Raw genomic sequence first — 22,347 nt, forward strand, 5'->3', positions numbered from 1 at the left:
CACTCAGGACATGTGCCCGTTTGTGCGTAAGTAAGAGGTATTTTTAGGCCCAAAAAATGCTTTCGCTGGTCTCTGTCTGGATGTGATAGACAACAAAGCTGAAGAAGAAAGTGGCTGAAAAGGTCACGCTGCAAGAGAGAGGAAAATAAAGCAAGAAAAATTGTTCGGGGCTAATTCTCAAACCACACGGGGATTTCCAGCAAATAAACCAATATTACAAGGGTCCATTTATAACGCTTCAGCGGAGCTTCAGTTTCTGAAACTGATGATAAAAAAACAAGCAAAGAAGCATACAGAGTGATCTATTATTGACTGCACACATTGCTGAAATTTTTATTACGAACCGAAGCCCCTGTCATTAAAGATCAATCAGTTCTGCTCAGACAATCGCAACCACTAGGAGTCTGTCAGTCTTCTTTGCTGTTTATACTCAAAGGCTTACATTCTCACAAGATCTTTAACTGGTCTTTGTTAAGACATTAAGATTAAGTAATTAATTAACCAAACACATCCCCCGTAAGAGAGGATCAGCATATTGAAACACAGGTGCCTACTGTAAATTTCCGAACAATTGAATGAATATTGATTAAAGAGCACAGTACATTGTAAACCAAACCTAAAGGACTTACAAGCTAGCTGATTGTCTTCCTCGTTAGTATAGTGGCAAGTATCCCCGCCTGTCACGCGGGAGACCGGGGTTCGATTCCCCGACGGGGAGTAGCTTTAAAGACATTTCATTGCCAGCCGTATTGTTGTGCATTTGATAAATAACCTTTGATTTGATTTGATTTGATTTCTTTATGTACAGAGATGGGAAGGTACAGTTGGGCCACCCACTGTTTCTCCAGTGGTGTCCGAATCCGGTGTCCGAAGGCCACAACAGTAGCTCTTTCTTCTCTTTTTCAACACTTGTGCACTAAACCTACTGACTGCTTTATTGGAAAACACAAGTAGTGCTTTCAGGTCTAGAGCCCCAGGTCAGTCTGCAGTGGTGATAACCTAAGTGTGGTCCTGGATTTTTTACAGGTGTACCTTTAAATTTACTTCTGGGATAGAAGAGTGCCTGAAAACGATGTCAATGTATAACATCAGTGGACTGATTGAATTATATCGTAAGAGCCTGGAGTGAGCAGAAACACGTCTCGATGGACACAGCAGGCCCACCCTGACGCGGATCTCGGCTCGGCTCAGCTCAGCTGCACAATCAGACTCCATTAGTGCGGATCAGGGCATCAGCAGGCCTGTGGGGGGTGTCAGGAGGTGGGGAAAAAAAAGCTGACGTGGCACAGATCCCCACAGGAGCAGTTATTCACTCATTTCATTAGCATCAGCATCTTTCACCTGCCTTCTATCTCACCATCACTGAAATAAAATAACAATGCCGTGTCTTAGGAGGCCCATGCAGGGTGTGAAGGCTGAGGGCAGGAGTGACTAACAGCAGCCTGGAAGCCGTGTGTCAAAGAGACAGAGCAAGATTATATTAGTTGAAAGTTTTAATTCAACGACATTTGCAATGAACCGTTCATACCTGCTGTCCAGGCCGACTGTAATTCAGTGTGAGCTGTAACTGCTGCCACACACCATCTGCAACAGAACGTTTCCGTTTCAGGAAAAGGATGTAAAAAAAAACATAAATTATAAACCGCTTCTTCTCACAAGGCTGGAAGGCCAATCAACAAATCAGGTTCTGTAAAAGCAGCAATCCCCAAAAAAAAACACATTTATAGACACCGGCTTAAGAACGATGAGAAAACGAGATTTCTGTGCTTGCAGCCCAGACAACCGGGAGGCAGCGACTTAACCAAATCGGTCACCCCCACTGCCTGACAAACGCCAAGGCCAGGCAGTTTTTTTCCATGATCTCTGCCAAAGCAGCCCGCAAGTTCACCCGCTTTGTCCTTCACGTTCAGAGCCCAGAGAGAGCAAAAGAGCCCAGTGGACAACAAGCTTCACAACAGCTGGGGAGGCACAGGAGGAAAGGATGAGTGGCCCAGCTATCAATTCCCAGGTGGCCTGCGATTAGGCAGCTGTTCAAAGCGCCAGAAACTCACCCACGTCAGCCACTGCCATGCCGGGGACAGAAAAGGGAGCCTTTCTACACGGGTAAGGGCATGCCCTAGCTACAGTGGGGTTCAGGACAGAGCAGCTATCAGATAGGACTGGAACATCAGTCTCATGCTAGGTGCCAAGTTTCCCCAACAAGAGCAATCTGCAGCACATCACCTCACCCGTCACAGCACAGTTTGGCTGTTTGGAAGAAAAAAAAGAGGTGAAGTCTCTTGACATCAGTGTTTATAAATTTTTTCCCCCCTGTTCAGGCAGGTAATAATAATAATAATTGCTTACACTTATATAGCGCTTTTCTGGACACTCCACTCAAAGCGCTTTAGAGGTAATGGGGTCTCCCCTCCACCACCACCAATGTGCAGCCCCACCTGGTAGAAAAGGCTTTTTTTCCCTCAACCAGGGCATTTCGTTTCAATTGGCAGCATAAAGCTGCACCACGTCTCCTGAGGAACAGCAGATATTTTGCCCGCCGAGGACGCAATTACCCGTCGGCCTTTGTGTTTTTAAGGTCCCTCACAGAAGATCCTCCCAGTTCCCCACGAAAGGCGTGAGGACCTTAGCAAGCAATGCAGGTCCTCACCATGACAAGTTCACAGGCTCATGAAACCAGAAGAAGAACATGAGTCACAGATTCTTACTATCATCAGTACCACTCGATACGTAGGACTTGGCTACAGATGAGGCAACAAAATGCCATCAAATGACCTTTCACTGACCTAATGTTAGTGCCTAATGAAGTCCTCAGAATCAGTCAAAATTCTGTGTTGGATTCAAGCCTGCCTAGGCTGGGGGGGTAGATTCTAAGCATTCTTATCTCAAACCAATTTCCTTGGGTCACTCAACCATTTTTACAGCTTTTCCTTTTTTTTTCCCCTCTCCTGCTGGTCACAGTTTGGAAACCTCAGCCAGTCCCCCGCCCCACCCACACAAACACACCCATGTAGAGGGGGGGGGGGGGAATCAGTGAGAAATAAAAAAAAATGGACTGGAGCAGTATTTTTGAATCATTTGTAATCTTTTTTTTTTAAAATCCACAGAGGAAGTGCGACACACTGCAACTCTTTACAAACCAACGGGTTTTGCCCTCCCCCCCAGTCATGGTTCCAACAACACTGTCCTGCTCAAAAAGTCACACGGGGGACACAGACAGCACAGAAGCCCGACTGATGCTTGATCCTCGTCGTTATAGCGCAGCCTGCAGGAGGGAGATCAAATTCGCTCCTGAAATGAGCAACACAAAGGCGCAAAAAAAAAAAAAAAAACTTCTCAAAATGAAAAGACAGATCTTGCCACACTGAAGAAACGGGGCCAGCTCTACAAAGGCAGACTCCTTTTCTGCCATGACTCTTTTTCGGGACTGCACAGGAACAGCAACAGAGTTACAACATCCTGTTTTTCTCCCTTTTCTCTCCTCTCCCCCCTCTCCCTCTTGCTCTTTTTTCCTTGGTCTTCGGCCAGTTTTGGCCCGGGAGCAGAATGTGTTGCTGTAGTAATACTGTATTATCCCTGCCAGCAGCAGAACAGGAAGACTCCAATAAACAACAGTAGCTTCTGTGTAGCAGTTATGAGGCTTGGCAGGAGCTGGGAACGCCAGCCCCTTCACACACAGCCCCCTCCCCAGCAGCGCAGTTGCCCTGCTGCCAGAGACGCGAGCGATTTCTGCCTCGGAAACAGCACCAGTTTTTGAAATTGTGAAGCGCACAACCACAGCTTTTGCATCTCTGTTAAAAATACCAGCCCGTCTGTGAAGTGCTCAGCTCTGTACGCCAGTAGCACTGTGCAAACAGGAGTCACTAAACCTCAGGGCGACAAGTGTTACTCACACCTTTCCGTGTCTCTTTCGGTCTCTAAAACTTGAAAATGTCAGAAAAGAAACCATTAAATTAAATTAATGGCTTTGCTGTCCTGTTCCCCAGAGTTCTCACTTTTAGCAACAGGGCACCTATCAATAAGTGGGTGTGGGTTTTTTTTTTTTGACACAGCTGAGACAATCTTGTGTATGGCATGTTCCACACAAAAACAGCACGGCCACACTCCCCATCTCATCTCAAGCAACCACTCCCAAAGACCAGGAGGGAACAGCATTTCTGGAATTCAGACACATGATCAGCATTGGCAAAAATGCCAAGAAGCAACCCAAGGTCACAAAATCAGTTTTTTCGATGGGGATAAAGGACAAAAGCTCTATCTTATAAGGGTGTCCTTAAAAGCATGGAAAGTGCACCGCTCAGAAAGTGCACTCGACCCAGAAAGAGTGAAGCACACAAGTGACGGTGCACTCCCTGATGTTCAAAGTACACGTCAGTGAGGCAGTGATCCAGGGCCGTGCCCGGGCGCAAACAAGCGCAGCAGAAATGAAAAAGTGACAGTCTCGATCGACGGCAGATCACGCTCAGCCCAAAGCAGGGCGGACTGTGGCTTTCCTCTAGTGGTTATCGAGAGGGTGGCGGTTTATCCACCGGGCCTTACCGCTCGTGTCCTCTCCCCGCCCGTCTGGCTGGAAAGGTGATCAGCCTCCCAACGACAGAAGCACAAAGCACAGCCCCCGACAGCCAGGTTTGCATGGCAGCCCATTTAGACAAAGTCCATTCAGACCAAAGCATGGCATTCTGCCAGAGCAGGGCGAGCTGGGAGCAAGCCCGTCATAAATAACTTACAGAAATGAGAATTAAAGGGCCCCCTCGCTTGAACAACAAAGCACAACAAACCTGCTAAGGCTGAGGCCAACCTCCTGATGGATGAAACGCAGAGCGAAACAAGACCTTTCGCACACAACCAGGGCGGCGCCCTCGACTCCCGCGGACCAGGTGTTGAAACCTCGTGGTCAACTGCTGCATCGCAACGTGAAAAAAAGAGGAATAGGAAAAGCTGTTAGTCCGAATAAGTTTTGAATGGTCCTTGATCTCTCAGAAGCTGTCCAAGATAAGATCGCAGAAGTAATATCCCTCTGCGCCACACAGACGGCCTCAGAGAGCAGGGCTCAGTTGGATACATCTAAGAGGATGCTAAAAAGCACCGCATGCATCTTATGCTTCCCATGCTTAGTATTTCAATGCTAAGAAGATGTGTTCAAATGAGGAGGGCAACTCAGCTCCTAAAACTTAATAAATAAGAAAGAAAAAAATCTCCCTGCATGTTATATTATTTTGACCTACCAGAGATTAAAGTGAAATTTCAGCACCCTGTCCAGGATCGCTCCAGTGACAACATCCCCTGAGCGCTCAATCCATTATGTTAAAAAGCTGTTATATTTTTCTGGTCCACCAAATAATTTCTTAGAATCAAAGGAGGCTGTTTGGCCCATCTAATCCTGTTTGATAGGTAGCAGCCGATTGATCCAAGTATCTCATACTGCCGTTTCTTCAAAAGAGCCTGACAATTGCCCAGTATCCTCCAGCTCTTATTTCTCTGTTGATTCAGAAGAAATCCGCTGGGCTGACTCTCTCAAAGCCTTGAAGGATTTTGAATGCTCATATCAGATCCCTTCATCGTCTTTTTTGTTCCAAGACCAAAAAGATTCGGCGCCTACAGCACCACAAGTAATTTAGATGTACTCTAGACTGTTGCCGTGTTTTTGAGCCACAAGACGCTGCTTAGACCCATAGGCTTATGGACCATGTCGGCAAACCAGAAGAAAGAATTTCAACGCTGAAAGACACCCGTAAGGGCTATCACTCCCCATCGGCATAAGTACGTGTCGTGAAACCGAAAGAGAAACAAGTTTCACACAGTTAGTATCAGCAAAACCATTTCACAAAGGATACAAAAAGAGGGCAGCAAGACCTCCTATTTCTATTTAGCTTTGACGGTGGTATGCTTTGGACAGAAATCTCCCTGCTCATCGTATAGCCCCTGTGCGAGACAGAAGAGGCCAGAGTGAAGAACAGAACCTTCTTATTATTCCCCTCTCAACCTCAACGTCTGACTCATTTCTTTGGCTTGCACTCCTATCCAGTCTGACTTACATTCGCACCCATTTGTACAGCTGGGTATTTCAATGGAGCAATTCGGGTGAAGAACTTTTCTCGCGGGTGTCTCACCTGGGATTTGAACCCTGACTGTTCAGTTCATAGGGACCTGCCTTCTCCCCATGATTACTGTAATACTCCAAAAAAAAACGATCTTTAAAATAGCATTGCTTTACCGCAATATAAATGAAAACAAAATAGAAAAGGTCAACCTTTAAGAACTTTTTTAATTTTAACACCTGGAAAACACTGATCGTGTGGGGCTGTTCTTTTGGAAAATCACATGCAGAACCAAATAATGCTACCTAACCTTAACTGATGAGCGACTACATCCAGAACCCGGTGTTCCAGCTCTGCAGGAGCGCATGAGACAGTCATCAGCGGGCAGCTAACTGCAATGCTCTTCAAGAAACAGAAAGGGCAGCAGCTCACCCCAAAGTCGAAAGCCTGACTGAGCTGCATTAGAGTAGCACCGAATCTCTGAAAAGAAGGTCTTTGGACAAGACAGGCCAGTGTTTCACACAATCTCAAGCTCTGACCACTCAAAACCTTGGAACCCACACTAAGACAAGACACGCAATCACCCTTTCCCTTCTGAAACCATGACAGCCCTTTGCCTTGGGAATTACTCCAATTACTCTGCTCCCCTATTGGTATAATTCTTGCATTTTACCATTATTTATTGATTGGTTTTTGCTGGGTAAAAAAAACATCTCACATACTGTATGCGTGTTCTTTGAATAGCCCTCCTCAACATTTAAAAAAAAACACCCAGCTCAATTATTCTAGCTCCATCAGGGCAGGGTGTGGATGGATCCTAATTTTTTGCAGGTTTGTTTAATTGCAGCAGCAACAAAAGAGACAGACCTGCCTTGCTAGCATTCCTCTCCAGGGCTGTGTCATGTGTCACCTGGCATCTTCAATTGTGACCTTGCTCATGCTCCTAATGCGCTTACCTTCAATCCCCTGAGGGCAGCAACATTTCCCCTGCAGTGTCTGCCCCTCCTCTGCCAGCACAATGGGCACACTCAGGGACAAAGGCATCAGACCAAGGTTCCCTCTGACTAGATAGCCAAGTATTGAAATTCTTGTCATTTTCTCTGGTCTGCTCTCTCTCAGTTTGAGGGAGGTTGTTCCTGTTTAAATGTCTATGGGAGAATGCATGCAAATTACAGATCCTCTTGTACAACGATGGATCAATCCCTTTTTTTTTGGAACACATGCACATGAATGCTAGACATTCACCGCTGTGCCACAAAACAGCGATCTCTCTTTTCAGCAAAAGTGCTGTCATGTCTCTAATTTCTAGTGTCTAAGAAAAAGCATTGTGATTTTTATCATGTGAAGTATTATGCAGGAGAGTGTGGGTGATCTAATTATTGCACAGAAAGGAAATAATTGTCATGACAGCAGAAAGTTCAAAACACTGTCATGACGATTAATTCCTTTCTGTGCATGAGCCTGGACTGACAGATGCAGACCGAATCGTTTCCCTCACTGTCCAAGATCGAAGCCTCTCTTCTGTGCCCTGAATGACCTTTTCTCTAGGTTGGGGATTTTGTTCAGTAATACTGTCCTTGTCTCTGGGGGGAAGGAATCTTTATAAAAGTCATTGAGCTTCAGGCTGAGATGGTCATTGTAAAGAGCTGAAAGAACAAAGAGAGGTGCACTGTACCTATAGCAGTTTTTAAGGTGCTGGTATCTTCACAGGTTCATTTTGAGATCATGTACTACAAATTGGATCATCGGCTGAATGTATTTCAATGATTTTGTGGGTTTTGGGAAGTGTGATGGAGGTTTGGAAATTGTGGATTATATCTGCTTCTTTGTTAATAAAAGTGAATTGAGAAATATATAGCATTTTTTATAATTGTCTGACATTAATGAATATTAAAGAGTGTTTTAAGACCCTGTCATTTCCCTATTAAAGCAACTTCACAGACCAGAAATCACTATGACCAGAGTCACACATACATGCCGTATCAGGATGAATTCTTCAGATGTAGGTAATTCAAGCAATGTTGGATAAAATCTCCATGTTCCTGGTGAACAAGAGTCGGGCTGACATTGTCACTGTGCAGTGTGCTTAATCAGTAGATTGCTAACCGAAGGGCAGCAGTGGAGGTTGATTAGGCAGATTAGAAAGATTAGGTCTGCAGAGGCCTTGTAATGTACCTAAACATTAACACGCAGTCTGTGAGGCTGCATGTTTAAGGAGAGTTAAAACAGACCAATGGTGCAGATCACAGAAGACTGTATAGTTGAATAAGAAAGTAAGAATCAATCAATGGTCTCTGTATTCTGCAGCAGTGTTATAGCAGTGGTCACATGTTAGAGCTGTTTCTGTGTTCTAATTCTGCACCATCACTATATAGCAGAGGGGAACATGTGACAGTGGTTTTCCAGTATGAAGCAGGCTTTCAAGCGTAACTTTTCAAATCATTTGCTACTCATCTGTACACGTAGTGGTCTTACTGGTTGATAATGGGGCAGTGTAAAGTGAACAGTGAGATTAACAGATGGTTAATTTCCCATGGCCTTTCCTGGTTTTCCAAGAGGCTACTTAGCCCTTATGTTAATCTCCCCTCCCAATCAACTTATCCTCACTCCCTTTCCAGTTCATTTAATATACCAAAGTTAATGAACCTGTCAAATGTAAATAATTTTAAATTTGAGTAAATGTCCCAGTTTTGAGACGTCTGCTGTACCAGTATTATACACTTCAATTTCTGCTTTGTGTCCATGCTTTAGGCCTAAACTTTAAGACTATAATCTTCCAGCTTTTCCAGAATGTATAAAACACTTCCTATCCCCTGAGGCAACTGTACTGGACTGTTCTGTTGTTTGCCACAGCGGTGTCTGTATTTAAAAGACATTTTGCAAGACTGAAATACTGCTGCCATTTAAACCAGCAGAAATTAAATGTCATACACACACGAAAGTTCCTGTAAAAAGAAGATACAAGCATTCCAGAGCTAGGAAGATACATTACTAGTTATCCTTAAGCACAGCAATAACTGGATTGCTGTTAAGTTATACAACAATACTACAATTGATGGGGGTAAATCAATGCCTAACTAGTTCTAACCCCTTTGGCTGCGACCAGTGAAGCCATTTAAAACTAAGCTGGTGCAGAAAGTCCACTCGTTTAATTTGATCTTCTGTACACAATATTTGCTGTTCTCCATGTGCAGAAACCATGTTTTTAAAATGACTGATAACATGCAAACATACCATCGATAAACTCCCCGAGAGCACACTGCAGCTAACTCTGACGCTCCCTGCAAAGAATGCCTATATGCACAGGCTACAGGCTGACAGAAGGCCAGGGGATTCTGCATCGATAGCTCTGGGGATCTCAAGCACATGTGACCTAGACACAGCCTTTCTCAACGAAGAGAAAATGGTGCAAATTTAGAGCGCCGTGCAAGCTTTGGGATACAATAAAAGAGGACCGCATTCCGGGGCAGACTTTTTTTGTGTGTTGATTTAACAATCAAAAGACTCTTTTTTTTTTTACACTGCTGTGCGCTGCAGAGAAAAGGCACAGATGACTCTTTTTTTTTTTTTTAGACAAAGCATTACGAAACTCGACATCCTGTGCCATCAAAGCAAAAAGGAAGTTGAAGCTTGAAGGAGAAACCATGAGCCAGATAAGGGCTACTGACTCAAGAATAAACAATGTTGGAAGGGAGGAAAGGACAGCGAGGAACCTGCCAGCAGTGCAGATCCACAAACCTGCCTGCAGAACAATCCTGCACTGTTTGGAAAGCGGAGACTCGGTGGTTGTCTATGTACAATACAGTACATCCATACTGGCACAGAAAACCTGATTTATTCACAGACAAGAGCATATTGTAATGGATCCCAAAGGCATTGTAAAGTAAATGCCCTAGTCCCTGCTCTAATGCATTAAAGGGAAAATCAAAACGAAACAAACTCGTGGAAAACATACAAATAAAATGAAAACTAAATCTGGTGGAAAGCCATCAGGAGAGGAAATATCAGCTCCATTCTTGGGAAACATACAGAAGAGGGTGAAGACAGATTGTCAGTAGAGCTACAGCACAACCAAACCAACTGGATTAACCAGATGAGACCCGCTGAGTCTCCCCAGGTAACTGGTTGCAGGCTGTGCAACTTAGCAGAGATAAGCGGACATAAATGAGAGTCTGGCATCCTCTCCAGGGTGGTCACCATGACCACTGTGCGCACACAGCCCACGTCATGGTAGCGCTGAAGGACCCCACCTGCTAGTGAAGGCAAAATAAATAAGAAACAACTCCCACCCCTTCCCATAAGATGGATGAGATGGTATGGACCGGGACTGTACCATTTCTTAATGTGGGGGCAGACCAGACAAAAAACCTGCAATCTCAACAAAATGTGCCACTAATGAAATATTATCAAAACTGCCTTTAAAAAAACAGATAGTAATTGACTTTCATGGGATAAAAGCTCAGAGTAGATTGTAAGCACTGTAAAAACACTAGTCATTACATTTGTATGCAACTAAATATGAGTGGTTTGCTAAAACTCACTTCTAAATGAACACTTTTTTTGTAGTTGGTTTGTCTTTTATTAAAAATAAGGTTTCTGCACACTGCAAACTTCTGCGTGGAGAGCAGAATCTTTACACACTGCAGCAATGCACTGACACAAGATGGAGAAAGAAAGGCATCATGGACTCCTCATGCCAGACACCTCTTATGCAAGCAAACCTGTGTGACGACAGGAGTTTCTGCGGAGTAACTGACATTCAAATTCCTGACAAGCCCAGCCCCTCAGCACACAAATCATTTCCATTACTTGTTTGTGCACAGACATTGTGCACCGAAAAAACCATGAAAACTCAGAAGCACAAGCCATTTCCTTATACAAAACGCACATTCATAAATGACGTTCCTCTTACCACCTGTGACCTGATGGCACGCAATAATAAACAGACCATTTTGGCCCGAAATGATGACTTTGCAACAGTGTCCGTTGGAGAAACATTGCAAGGTTAGCTCAGTGCACTCTATGTGGGTTTCAACATAGAACTGCATGATTTCAATGTAAATTTGAACCATTTTTCTTTTTTCTTGCAGGTACCTGAAAACAAATGCCCTGTTATTTATGAAGTATTATATCAATAAATGGGCAACACATGAGCGACACAGTACCTACCAGGCTGGAACTGTGGTAAATTCCCCACCCATTGGGCATAAGAATTTATTTCCAACCTGACACATAGAAAACACACAATCTAGCACTATTGTGCCAGTCCTTTGTCACTCTAGCTTGTCAGAAAGGAGCCTCATTGAGACGAATAATGCATTCACTGATATCCATAACACAACCTTGAGGATCTATTCTAGAGCTCACCAATTCAATCCTCTGAAATATTAACTTGCGGCAGCAGGTTCACTGAACCTATCGCTGGTGCAAACATAAAGACAGAAAGGAGATGCAGTGTCTTCTGTCATCCTGTTGTTCGCTATACAGTCTGAGAGCAATTGAGCAGTACAGCCAGAGCGCTTCCACAACTGCAGGCTGTTTACGTGTGAGAAGAAAAAAAAAAACGAAGGCTGTCTTTTACTTTCGCCTCTTCTTCCTTCTTTCTTGCTCTCCCCGTGCGCGTCATTTGATTTTATTTAACAACGAACCCTGAAAATGCGTAGGAGGAAACATGTCTAAATATAGACGCAGCCACAATACCACACTGCAAGCGCACAGCAATCTCTTTTCAACACCCAGAGAAGACACACTGAGAATGAGACATTTTCATCTACTGATCACGGCTCTTGAACAATCCAAAAGAAGAGCCTGTGCAAAAGCAAGAAAAACAGCCTTTAAGACACACTGCGTGGATTCATTGGGCAGAACTACAAATAGAACTCAAGTGGTTAAACATCCCTCTATCCCTTTTTTATGGCTCCCAAATTAAAAAAGTCAGGTTTTTTAACGGTTGTTCAGGTTGGGTTTAAGCCAGATTTCTATTCTTCTTCTTCTTCTTCTTTTTCACAGCCTTAGTCCCAGACTGTCCTGGGGTCAGCTGCTTTGGTTGCTCTTCTCCATTTGTCTCTGTCGAGCACATCTTCCTCACTCACTTCACATACCTCCATATCTTTTCTCACACAATCTATCCATCTCTTTCTAGGCCTGCCTCTTCCTCTGTTACCTTCCACCTCAAATTCCATTACCCTCTTTGTTACTTCCTCAACGTCCCTCCTCATGATATGTCCATACCACCGTAACCTCGCTTCTCGCATCTTCTCAACCACATCCACCACCCTACATCGTCTACGGATTTCTTCATTTCTGATCTTATCCTTCATTGAAATCTGCAGAATCCATCTCAACATCCTCATTTCAGTTCTTCTCATCAAGTTCTCTTCCCTCTTTCCAACTGCCAAGCATTCAGCTCCATATAGTAATACAGGTCTAATCACAGTCTTGTACATTTTGCACTTTAACTTTCTGGGAATTTTCCTGTCACAGATTATTCCAGTTATTTCTCTCCACTTGTTCCATCCAGCTTTCACTCTTTGTTTTACTGCCTCCAGTGTTTCTCCTCCCTTTACCAGTTTTGATCCAAGGTATTTAAAGTCATCAACTTGTTTCAGTTTTCCTCCATTTGTCTCCTCAACATTGGTCATAGTATCTCCTCTTCTCTCCATTACCATTATTTCAGATTTTTCTGCATTCATTTTCAGTCCACCCTTTTCCAGACTCCTCTGCCATTTGAACACTTTCTCCTGTAGTTCTACTTCTGAGTCTGCCATCAGTGCCACATCATCAGCAAAGATGAGTTCCCAAGGCACTTCTGTTCTTACCTCCTCTGTCAGTGTGTCAATAATGTTTATGAAAAGGAAAGGACTTAGTGCTGATCCTTGGTGTACTCCAACTGTGATTTCAAACTCTTTTGTCTCTCCCTGTTGTGTTATCATCTTTGTAGTTGTATCTCTATAGGTTGCTTGAACTAACTTCACCATGCTTTCTGGTACTCCTTTCTTCCTCAAGCACCAATACACCACCTCTCTGGGCACACGGTCATATGCCTTCTCCAAGTCCAGAAAGGCCACATACAGCTTTTTCCCTTTCTCTAGTGTCTTCTCCTGTAACTGTCTCATCACAAAAATGGCATCTGTTGTGCTTTTCCCCGCTGAGAATCCAAATTGTGAGTTGTGGATCCTGATTATCTTCCTGAGTCTCTTGTCCAGAATTTTTTCCAGGATTTTCAATCCATGTTCCAGAAGTTTTATTCCTCTATAGTTTTTACACTCCATTGGGTCTCCTTTCTCCTTGTAGATGGTAACCATACTGCTTTTTGTCCATTCTTCTGGAATTCTCTCTTCAGATTTCTATTGCAACATGAAAAAAAGTAGAGTAGTGGTAAAACAAGTTAAAGTTTTGCACATAGTGCTGAAAAGTGAAATTAAAAGCACCTTGGTTTAGAAAATACTGTACAACAACCCTTGAGGAGCAGATACATCAGGTGCTCCACGTGGTGAACTGAGCTTGAAAGGAATGCTGGGAATTTCATCATTTGGGCACTCAATTATGAACTTAATTTTTAAAAATAGCCAAACAACACTTCAGAAAACATCTTGATTGCAGAATATTAATCTACAAAATGTCTAAACTGCTCCTCCTTCAAGAGGTTAGGTTAGTTAAAGGTGAAAAGGCCATGTAATGGCAATTTTCAAGTCGAAAGAAACTCAAAGCACCTAACAAGGGAACTGTATTTTAAATAAACAAATGGTTTAAAAGGCACTTATTGACACTCAATAAAATCTTTAAAAGCAACAACAATAAATAAGAAAAGCTTTTGTAAAAATGCTGACCGTCTTTTTTACAGGTTTGGATTTTATTTTGTTTTGATTATGTCCGAGACATCCAAATTTTAGTATTAGCAGGGTACCTGAAATGTAAGCGATATAAGACTGTGTATGATTAGCACAACGTCCCCTCATGTCTACAAACAAGCTCACCTAACGTTAACACATATAATGACAGACCAAAGAACAGAGCCCTGAAGAGCACCACACATACTATGAGCTAATTTGGATACAAAGAAGTTGACAATTCCAGAGGTACTCATTCTTTAAGAAGATTAATTAATTAAAAAGTAATGTTGTACAGCATGGGCGGCCTACTGTGGTCCCAGAGAGCCACAATCCACCATATGTCATAGGTCACCCCTAAATAGTCAATTGGTAAAGACTCGGAACACGTGTGAGTTTTGATTGATTCAATGAAGTCGGGAATGATCTACCGTGTCCCCCGAGAGCTACAGTGTCTTGACACTTTCATTTCAAGAGATCTCTAAAAGGCTTAGAAGCACAACCTAAGTGTTCGAACCAAAATTTTTCCATCTTTCATTACAATGCCCAGGGATGGTCACCATTAGGATCTAAAGCATCACTCAGGTCTGAAAGGACTTAAATAAATACAGCACATGGAACTGCACACATAATCAGACGATAACCTTGAAAAGAACGCTAGCACAAGAAGACAACATCCTGGTCCACAGGCGCCAACTAATCACTTTCTCCTGGTTTCTCAACAGTGCCCACAGGTCCTGGTCCACCTGTAAAACCACTATGTACAGTGGACCAGATACCACAAAGGCAATAGGAAGATGTAGGCTGAGCGATTACAGAGAGACAAAGAGAGTGTGTTTAGTGGATTGGAGAGTTGTAGAGATGTTCCCACTAGAGGAGGATTAAAGGTTGAAAACTGAAGAGCTACAATGTAGCACTTCACTTCAAGAGCAAGGGCACAATTATCTTTCACTGCAACAGCAGGCAGGGCACCACTGTGAATGTAAAGTGCCATAACAAATCCCCTTTGGTGAGATTTTAATGCAGGTTCAAGCCTCTCTTCAGTCCGCTGAAGAGCACTCTCAAACAAATAGGCCCAATTCAAAGCAATAAAACCAGACGTGAATCAACAGCTGGGTGCTGTTCTCCACCTTCATTCTGTCTGGTGTTCTTTTGGGGAATTAGATCTCACTGTGTTGCATGTATGTGAGACACCTGTTGACTTGCATTCCGTTACCAGTCTATGTACCCTCTCAGACAAAAAGAATGAACACTACCAAGAGGAAAGTTTACATTATAATGCACAACACAACAAACTGCACTTCTATTTTTAGATGATATAGTGTAGTTTAATAGTACAAAGCAGCTGTACAATTTTCAATATATTGCAGCTTAAATTATGAGGAGTTTGAATCTTTTAAATGTCCTGTTTATAGCACTTAACAAAAGGATACACCTGTTTAAATCCTGCTCACTGAACACTGCCTCTTGGCTCCTCACTTTACGACACACCTCTCGAGCAGATCTGGATCCTGTTGATTTGTAAAGCAGTATCCATTAAAAGGAAACACATGAATATATTCTGTCAAGGGGAACTCCTCTTCCAGTACAGGTGTCAAAGCATTACGGAAAATCCTGATTTTAAATTCCCCAGCCCAGCAACTTGGAGCAGGCAGAACCTGGAGAAACACAGTAATTAACTGTTGACTCTGCTTTCAGTGCGGCATTGCATTTCAGTGACATACGCAGGTGGTGAAAGCAGTGATCAGTTGCACAAGAGCTCTGAAGCAAGAGTTGCATATTCAGGTCAGGCGGGATGGTTCGGCCTACAATTTTGTAACACACTTCGGCTGACAGTGGGAGGCTTAATGCAGAATTCAACTCAGCTTGACTGTCAGGCCAGGAGGCTGACTTGCACATCCCTCTACAGCACTGCCCACATCACTTCCTGTCTCTAAAAGCAGGAATTTCCCTGTGGGGTGGGCTCTGGAATGCAGGTAGGAGATGGACTTCCTGCATGAACAGGAAGCAGAAGTGAAAGTGACATCTTCAGGACGAGGAACAGCGAGACCTTTCGTCACGCCTGCGACAAGAACAGCCCCCTCACAGAAAGTGTTCCTTCTGCAAGGTCGATGCTTTAGTAACGGCTTTGCCTTCGTGTGACTATCTCTCTTTCCCACTGCAACCCCATTCATTTCGTCCCCTAAAGCAAAATGTGCCCAAGCGAGTGAACATATATGGGTCTCCTCCAATTGCACATCCCCAGAAATGCCACCAGGCCAGATCATAAAGAGGCAATGAAGACGTTCCTTTAACAAGAAGTCATCTGTCCATTACTAGTCATGTTTGTACATGACAATCCTAGCGCAAACAAAAGGGACACCTTAGCTAAACAAGTATTCTCCTAATGTCCATTAAACATCTCTTCATAAACAAAGAACTCCAAACATAACTTATTTGTACTGTATGTCTATTCTAACAAGCATTATGGTTCAGCATGTAGGCAGTCCTTACAAGACAATGAAGAATTGGTGTATGCTCAGCTGAGTCTTGCAGCATCACATGAAGGCTCACTGGTGCAGGTAAAAGCAGCCTAACAGACTTTCAATTCAAGTTTGAAGTACAGTGTTCCAACTTGGCTTGATCCACAAGAGCCATGATTTATGGCAGGACCAACATAGCCAACACAGCATGTAAACACACACAGACTAGACCAAGGGTCACTGATCGCTCTTTCAGAAGGTCTGCACTGACAAGAGACTGAAGGACAAGCGAGGCTGATCCACTCTCTGTGTGGCCATGTGCTTTTTGGCCGAAGCCCATTGGCTGAAACTTTTTGACAGCAATTGTAAGCCTTAACCCTTCCGTTCCATTCTTCCATTGCAAAGCCTTTGGTGCTGCTGATCCTCCTGTCTCCTCATATGATTCTCAGCAGCAAGGGAAACAAGCTCATTCATAGGCAATGAATTACAGCTCTGGCAGAAAGAACCATCTGTAATGTCCTGGAAGTGACAAGGCTGCTAGCCATTTCTTTACGACAAATCTTGCTTTCCATCAGGCAACGTGACACCTGCTCTTCAATGTCTTAAGCGCTATGTTGGGACCACTATGACTTCAAGCAACAAACCAGGCAAAACAAACACAAAATGAGAGGGTAGGCTTGATCTTTTTTCAACACAGATACAAAACGAGTACAGGGACAAACAAACTCCACCTGAGCAATTCTTAGATAAATACAGACAGTTGAGTTTCTGGGGGTGCTTCAATGCATTTTTAGGCATATCTAAAAGAAACAAGCATATTTTATATTGAAGAATATAATTGGAATGGTTTTAAATATGATGTTCTTACAATTGGTCTACTTCAGGAATGTAAAGCATAAGGTGCTTTCGTGTTTAGCTTTCATAACCCAAGTTTTACATGGTAAATCCCAGTTCCCAACTTTCTCCTATGTATCAATGTGGCAAAATCCAGGTTATGCTGAAAAACATGTTTTATTTTACAATTTAATTCTAAAACTGTTTGGTCAAAGATTTAGGCCAAATCACTCCTTCACTGAACCCACTGGGAAAAAAACTGCTTAGGCACACTTTGCCGGAAATCATTGTGACACTTTCTCTCCCCGTTTTCATGTAAGAACACTTCAAGAAAACTAAATTATTCCTAATAATCTAGCTTCAAGTTTACATTATGTCAAATCAGAAAATGGGACAGACATTCTGGGAAGACAGCAAAGCACAAACACCCACTCTTGATATTCCTAAGTTGCTAATTAATGTGACTTTGCAGTATATCTGAAATATGTCTGAGTGCCAACCATTTAAAAAAAGTAGCCCTTTCATCAGATCTTTAGTCTGACTACTTTCTCCTTTTATTCCTAAACGAACATTTTTCTTGTACAGTAAAGCCAAATTAGGCATTAGTGTTGCCAAAGTAAAGCCCACCTCAACACTGTCACTTTCAAGCTCAATGCATCTTGGGAATGGAAGAGAATTTAGAACCATAAATTAGTATCACACTTAAATGCCTAAATATTTAGTCTCTCCCTGTAACTGGCCTGGCCTTCCCGTTAGAGGAATATTTGGTGGGAGCTGCAGACTATTGTTATGAAGGAATGCTCCAGTATCTCAGCACCCTCAACATGCCCTAGTGGCATTTCCGAGCCAGCCCCAACACTGACACAGTGGAAACCACTTATTATAATAATAATAGACTTTATTTATATAGCGCCTTTAAAGGTGGCTTCTCAAAGCGCTTAAGAGAACCAGAATCAGAAGCTATTAGAAGTCTGTTAGTGACTTTGACCAGGACAGTTTCTGTGCTAAGACATTGTCAGAAGCTAGACTGGAGGGGTTCAAAAAGATTATTTTCAATGAGGTAGTTATTAAACTGAATTTTTAACAGCACGTTCTAGATTTTTTGCAAGGGTAAGTTGGAGATGGGGCGAAAAATTGTTTCGATTGTCCAGAGCCAAGTCTGGCTTTTCTGGCATGGGGGTAATGAGGACCGCTGGAACAACACCAGTGCTCAAGGAGGGTGTCAGGAGTTTCTGGAGGGGCTACTGCAGTTACCTGGGCGCAGGCAGGTCCCACTGAGATGACTCCCTCCCGTCTGCCCGCCCCAGGTGGGCTCAGACCAGCTCAAGGCCACCCACCCAATTTTAACCGTTTCTGTTTCAGCCGCGTTCCTGCCAATCCACATCAAGATTTTCGGGGTGCTGCCCTGACGAGAGAAGCGAGTTAAGGTTCGCCCTGGTGGGGCCAGCACCGCGGCAGCTGGAGAAGCCCTGAGGACTGGCTGTCTAGTCCCCTGCGGATACCCTACTGCTTTCCGGGACGATGAACCCCACTGTATCCTCCGCAAACCTCGGCGACGGGTATTTAAAGACAGGCGCAACCTCTCTAGAGCAGAGCGTAAACGGAGAGGGTACACTGACCGTGCTCTCCCACTGCCGCGGGCTTGTTCGTCTGAGGAATTTATCTCATTTGCCTTTGAAACATCTCCGTGAAACAGCAGTCGCAACAGGGCCGTGTTTCACTCGCCCGTTCTCTCCTCTCCACCGGCCTGCTCCTGCCTCTGCTGAGCAGGTTCAGAACGGGCTCTGGTCCTGGAGTCCGGTGTGGGGGGCGCTCCTGGAATCATCTTTGCGGATATTTCAGGAATTTATCCACCTCATTTGGGACTTTCTGAGAAGCTCGGTCAGCTGTGACCACGGTGTGTCGAAATATTTTGTTATTTTGTGTTTGTGTGTGTGCGAGGGGGTGTTGGCACTCATGCAGTACTCTAAAACAATTGCAAAAATTGCTGTCGACTCCCTTATGCTCAGAAAGCAGGTAGAGGGTTAATAAATGAACTCACATCTGAAAGAATACCTGCATACATTTCCTGGACAGCAATGCTGTAGAATTAATCTCTATGGCTTGATTTTACACAAAACTACTTTTGATTAAAGCTATTTTTTTTCTGCAGCAGGTCTTCCCTAAAAACATTAGGTAAGACATAAATACCAGTAAAACTCTGAGGTTCAGCCCATTACAGACCATCAAGACGTCCATACACAATTATAACAATAATTACAGCAGAAATTAACCAACTAACAAACTGTTCCACTTGACTCTTCGAGACCTTATACAACATAGACATAACATCGCGATGATAAAAACGAACCGGCGCCGCATTTCACCAAGGTCCAAACTGCATATACTTACTAAGCCTATGTAATGGCTAAGATCACGTATAGCTCAATTGCGCCGACTGTGATACAGTCCTGATCCAAACCAGCACCTGCCCCGACCACCACCACCTCCCCTACGTGTATATCTGCCCTGACATATTTACATCGTTTTCTCCTGAGAGGCTTCTCCAGTATCTAAATTAATAGGTTATTGCTCCATTAATAAATTAAAACCGGAGAGACCTTTGATATTGACTCTGCGGGCCTAAATGTCACGAATTTAAATAAAAGAATATCTCCTTCAATTAAAGATTACCGGACGGCTACTGAGAGTTGATGATAGCCGGATAATTTAATATTTCCTCTTAACGCGTTCAGAGTGAAGCCCCTTGCACAAGCCAACTCTACAGTTTATGACCGGGCGGGTTTTAATTTACAGAAGAAGCGATTTCTATTTATGAAAGCGGGGCAAGTCTTTTGCGCAAAAGAACCGAACTGACAAATGACTGTGCCGTGGCAGAGATGCGCAACCTTCATCTTGTCACACAAAAACAAAACAGAAGACTCAACTTCGCAGGGACGCTATATTTTCGAAGCGCATTCTTGTTTTTTCTCCTTCTTCTGGTATTTTATTTCAGATCCACCAACAATCACCTATCCTATCTCTCTCTCTACCACACACGAAGTCGCCGAGATGACGTGCTTTAAAGTGGATTTGTTTTCCCTCCGGAGGGCGGAAAGATCACAAAGTACAGCTCAACGTACATTTCGATCACCTTGCACAACATTACTGAAACACTGCAGCGCAAAGCCCCGAGCCAGGCGAGGCGAGACTATGAAGCGCTGAGACAGCTCCTGCAGGAGAGCGCACTGGGCTCTGCACTGTAACTGCTGTGCGTAAAGGTCTGCGGCTTCGCTCATTACCTCCAAAGTGCGTATTTCTTGCTGGGTAAGGTCGTTGGACGCGGCGCACTTGGTCCGGAGCCCCTGCAAGCTGGAGATGGAGATCTCGATCATGTCCTGGATGAGCTCGCACTGCTGTAGCGCGGCCATCGCCTCGTCGCGGCCACTCGCCCTCTCCGGCACCTCGTCACTCTCCACCATGTTCCCCTCTTTGCCAGACTCGGTGTCCATTCCTCGGCATTTGGGCACGGCTTGCGGGGGGTGGGGTGTGTGTGTGTGCGTGTGCGTGTGGTGGGGGGCGGGGGGGGGAGGGAGGAGGAAGGGTAGGGGGGGTAGTTTGGGGGGTTAGAGAGACGAAAAATTGAATAATTTCCCCCCGCGCACACACACACAAATGGTTAAAAAATAATTCCCTGGCTTAATCACATGCCCGAATTAAAGTCGAAGAAATATTTACATGTATCATCAATTTGAAGGTGGAAATAGCCAAACACGAGAGTCCAAGCAAAAAAAAAAAAAGCCCCCAAGTCCTGCTGTGTGTTAGTTTGACAGCAGCAGCGAAGCTCAGCCGCCCTGCTGACTCCGCTCTCTCGCTGGCAGCTTTTCACTTCGGCTTTTACCGTCTGTCAGCTGTTGCTAAGATAATGCCTCCCGTTGGACTCTGGGAGATGTAGTTTTTGGGGTCTCTCTCTTTTGGAGCTTTGGAGCGAATGTAGAAGTGAAAAATATATTTTTTTAAAAAAACAAGATAGAAATCAAATACATTTTGGTTTATTTATTAAATGAAACAAACCAAATGAATAAACGCTTTATTTAGAGTTAGAACGCCCGCATTCTATTACCATCACAAAGGATTTTCTACAATTAGTGTCGCTCACAAATTTCTTCAGAGGTTTTCATCTCCCCACCCCCCCGAATTCTTCTTCAATTTCATTTTGCAGTCGAGTTGAAAAGAAGTATATTCTTATTAAGGCTAAAACATTTAAGACGAAGACAGTGGGTGACTTTTTACGGAATTTGCATACTGTCAAGATTTTGTTTTGACGAACGCGGGTGGTAGTAAGCTCAAAGAAAGTCCTACAGAAGAATATAGAACTGTATAATGATCAGCTGTGCAGGTTCGGCTGCATGCGATCACTGGGTTGGAAATCCAGGCGCTTGTGCGTATTAGGTTTCTAATTACTATCCTCATGCTGCGTCATCGCCTTGGGTTTCAGTTCAGTTATCACCCTTTCACAACTCCGTGTATATTTAAACTCACACGTTTAGAAAGAAAAAGTGACAGGGAGCAGAGACATAATGCCAAAATGCAGGCAGTACATGAATTAGTTGTTTTTTTTTAATTCACCGAAATATCCAGTTTATAATGACCAAGAGGTTGTATGTGGACGTGGGAGATTTGGCAAACCTCCCGCCTTTAAATAAAGGCGATAAAAGATCTGCTTTAATACAGCCGACTGGGAAAAACCCTTGACATCTAACAGCCCCACTTGCAGCCCCTGCTTCTGCCAGCCCCCTCTTGCTGTTTGCGTCGATGACCTTGTAAGTCTGTTAGAAAATATCTACTGTCTAATCTTTTAGATCCCTCAATAAACATAAATCCTCTAGCACGATGCTTGCAGAATGCGGAGAGCCCAGGATTAATCTGGAATTCCTGCCCCATAGCAAGAATTCGTGGTCGGCGTGCTGCAGCTGTCTTTTAAGGATCGATTCCAGCCAAAACACTCACAATACACCTACTGAAATTGCTGGAGAACCACAATGCCTTGTGCCTTGTAGACACCGCTTTGATACACTCCTACACACATCTGCTCAATCTGGCAGATATGCTATTATTATAATGTTGACTAACAATTTAAAGCCCTTGACTGCATCCCTTGTGTTGTAGGGCTTTTCCACAGGGTAATGTCATTCTGCACACCCAGGC

General features: G+C 43.8%; 1 protein-coding gene and 1 non-coding gene across 7 annotated transcripts in view; one reads left to right on the top strand and one right to left on the bottom strand.

The window, feature by feature from the left end:
• Positions 1-21,028, bottom strand: part of LOC148643467 (kinase suppressor of Ras 1-like) — a 59,085-nt gene extending 38,057 nt beyond the window's left edge. For 3 of the 6 annotated variants that reach the window (XM_088615649.1, XM_088615644.1, XM_088615648.1), the window contains exon 1: positions 20,442-21,028. In XM_088615649.1, the coding sequence (XP_088471775.1) occupies positions 20,442-20,651 (210 nt within the window). In that variant the 5' untranslated portion in view covers positions 20,652-21,028. The remainder of the gene's footprint in view (positions 1-20,441) is intronic. The other 3 variants (XM_088615645.1, XM_088615651.1, XM_088615647.1) reach the window with 2 other exon arrangements.
• Positions 647-718, top strand: trnad-guc (transfer RNA aspartic acid (anticodon GUC)). The gene has a single exon. It is a non-coding gene; the product is annotated as a tRNA-Asp (tRNA).
• Positions 21,029-22,347: the final 1,319 nt, after the last annotated feature.

This window comes from Lepisosteus platostomus, chromosome 22 (assembly GCF_059453375.1).
Source record: "Lepisosteus platostomus isolate fLepPlt1 chromosome 22, fLepPlt1.hap1, whole genome shotgun sequence".
Classification (NCBI taxonomy): domain Eukaryota; kingdom Metazoa; phylum Chordata; class Actinopteri; order Semionotiformes; family Lepisosteidae; genus Lepisosteus; species Lepisosteus platostomus.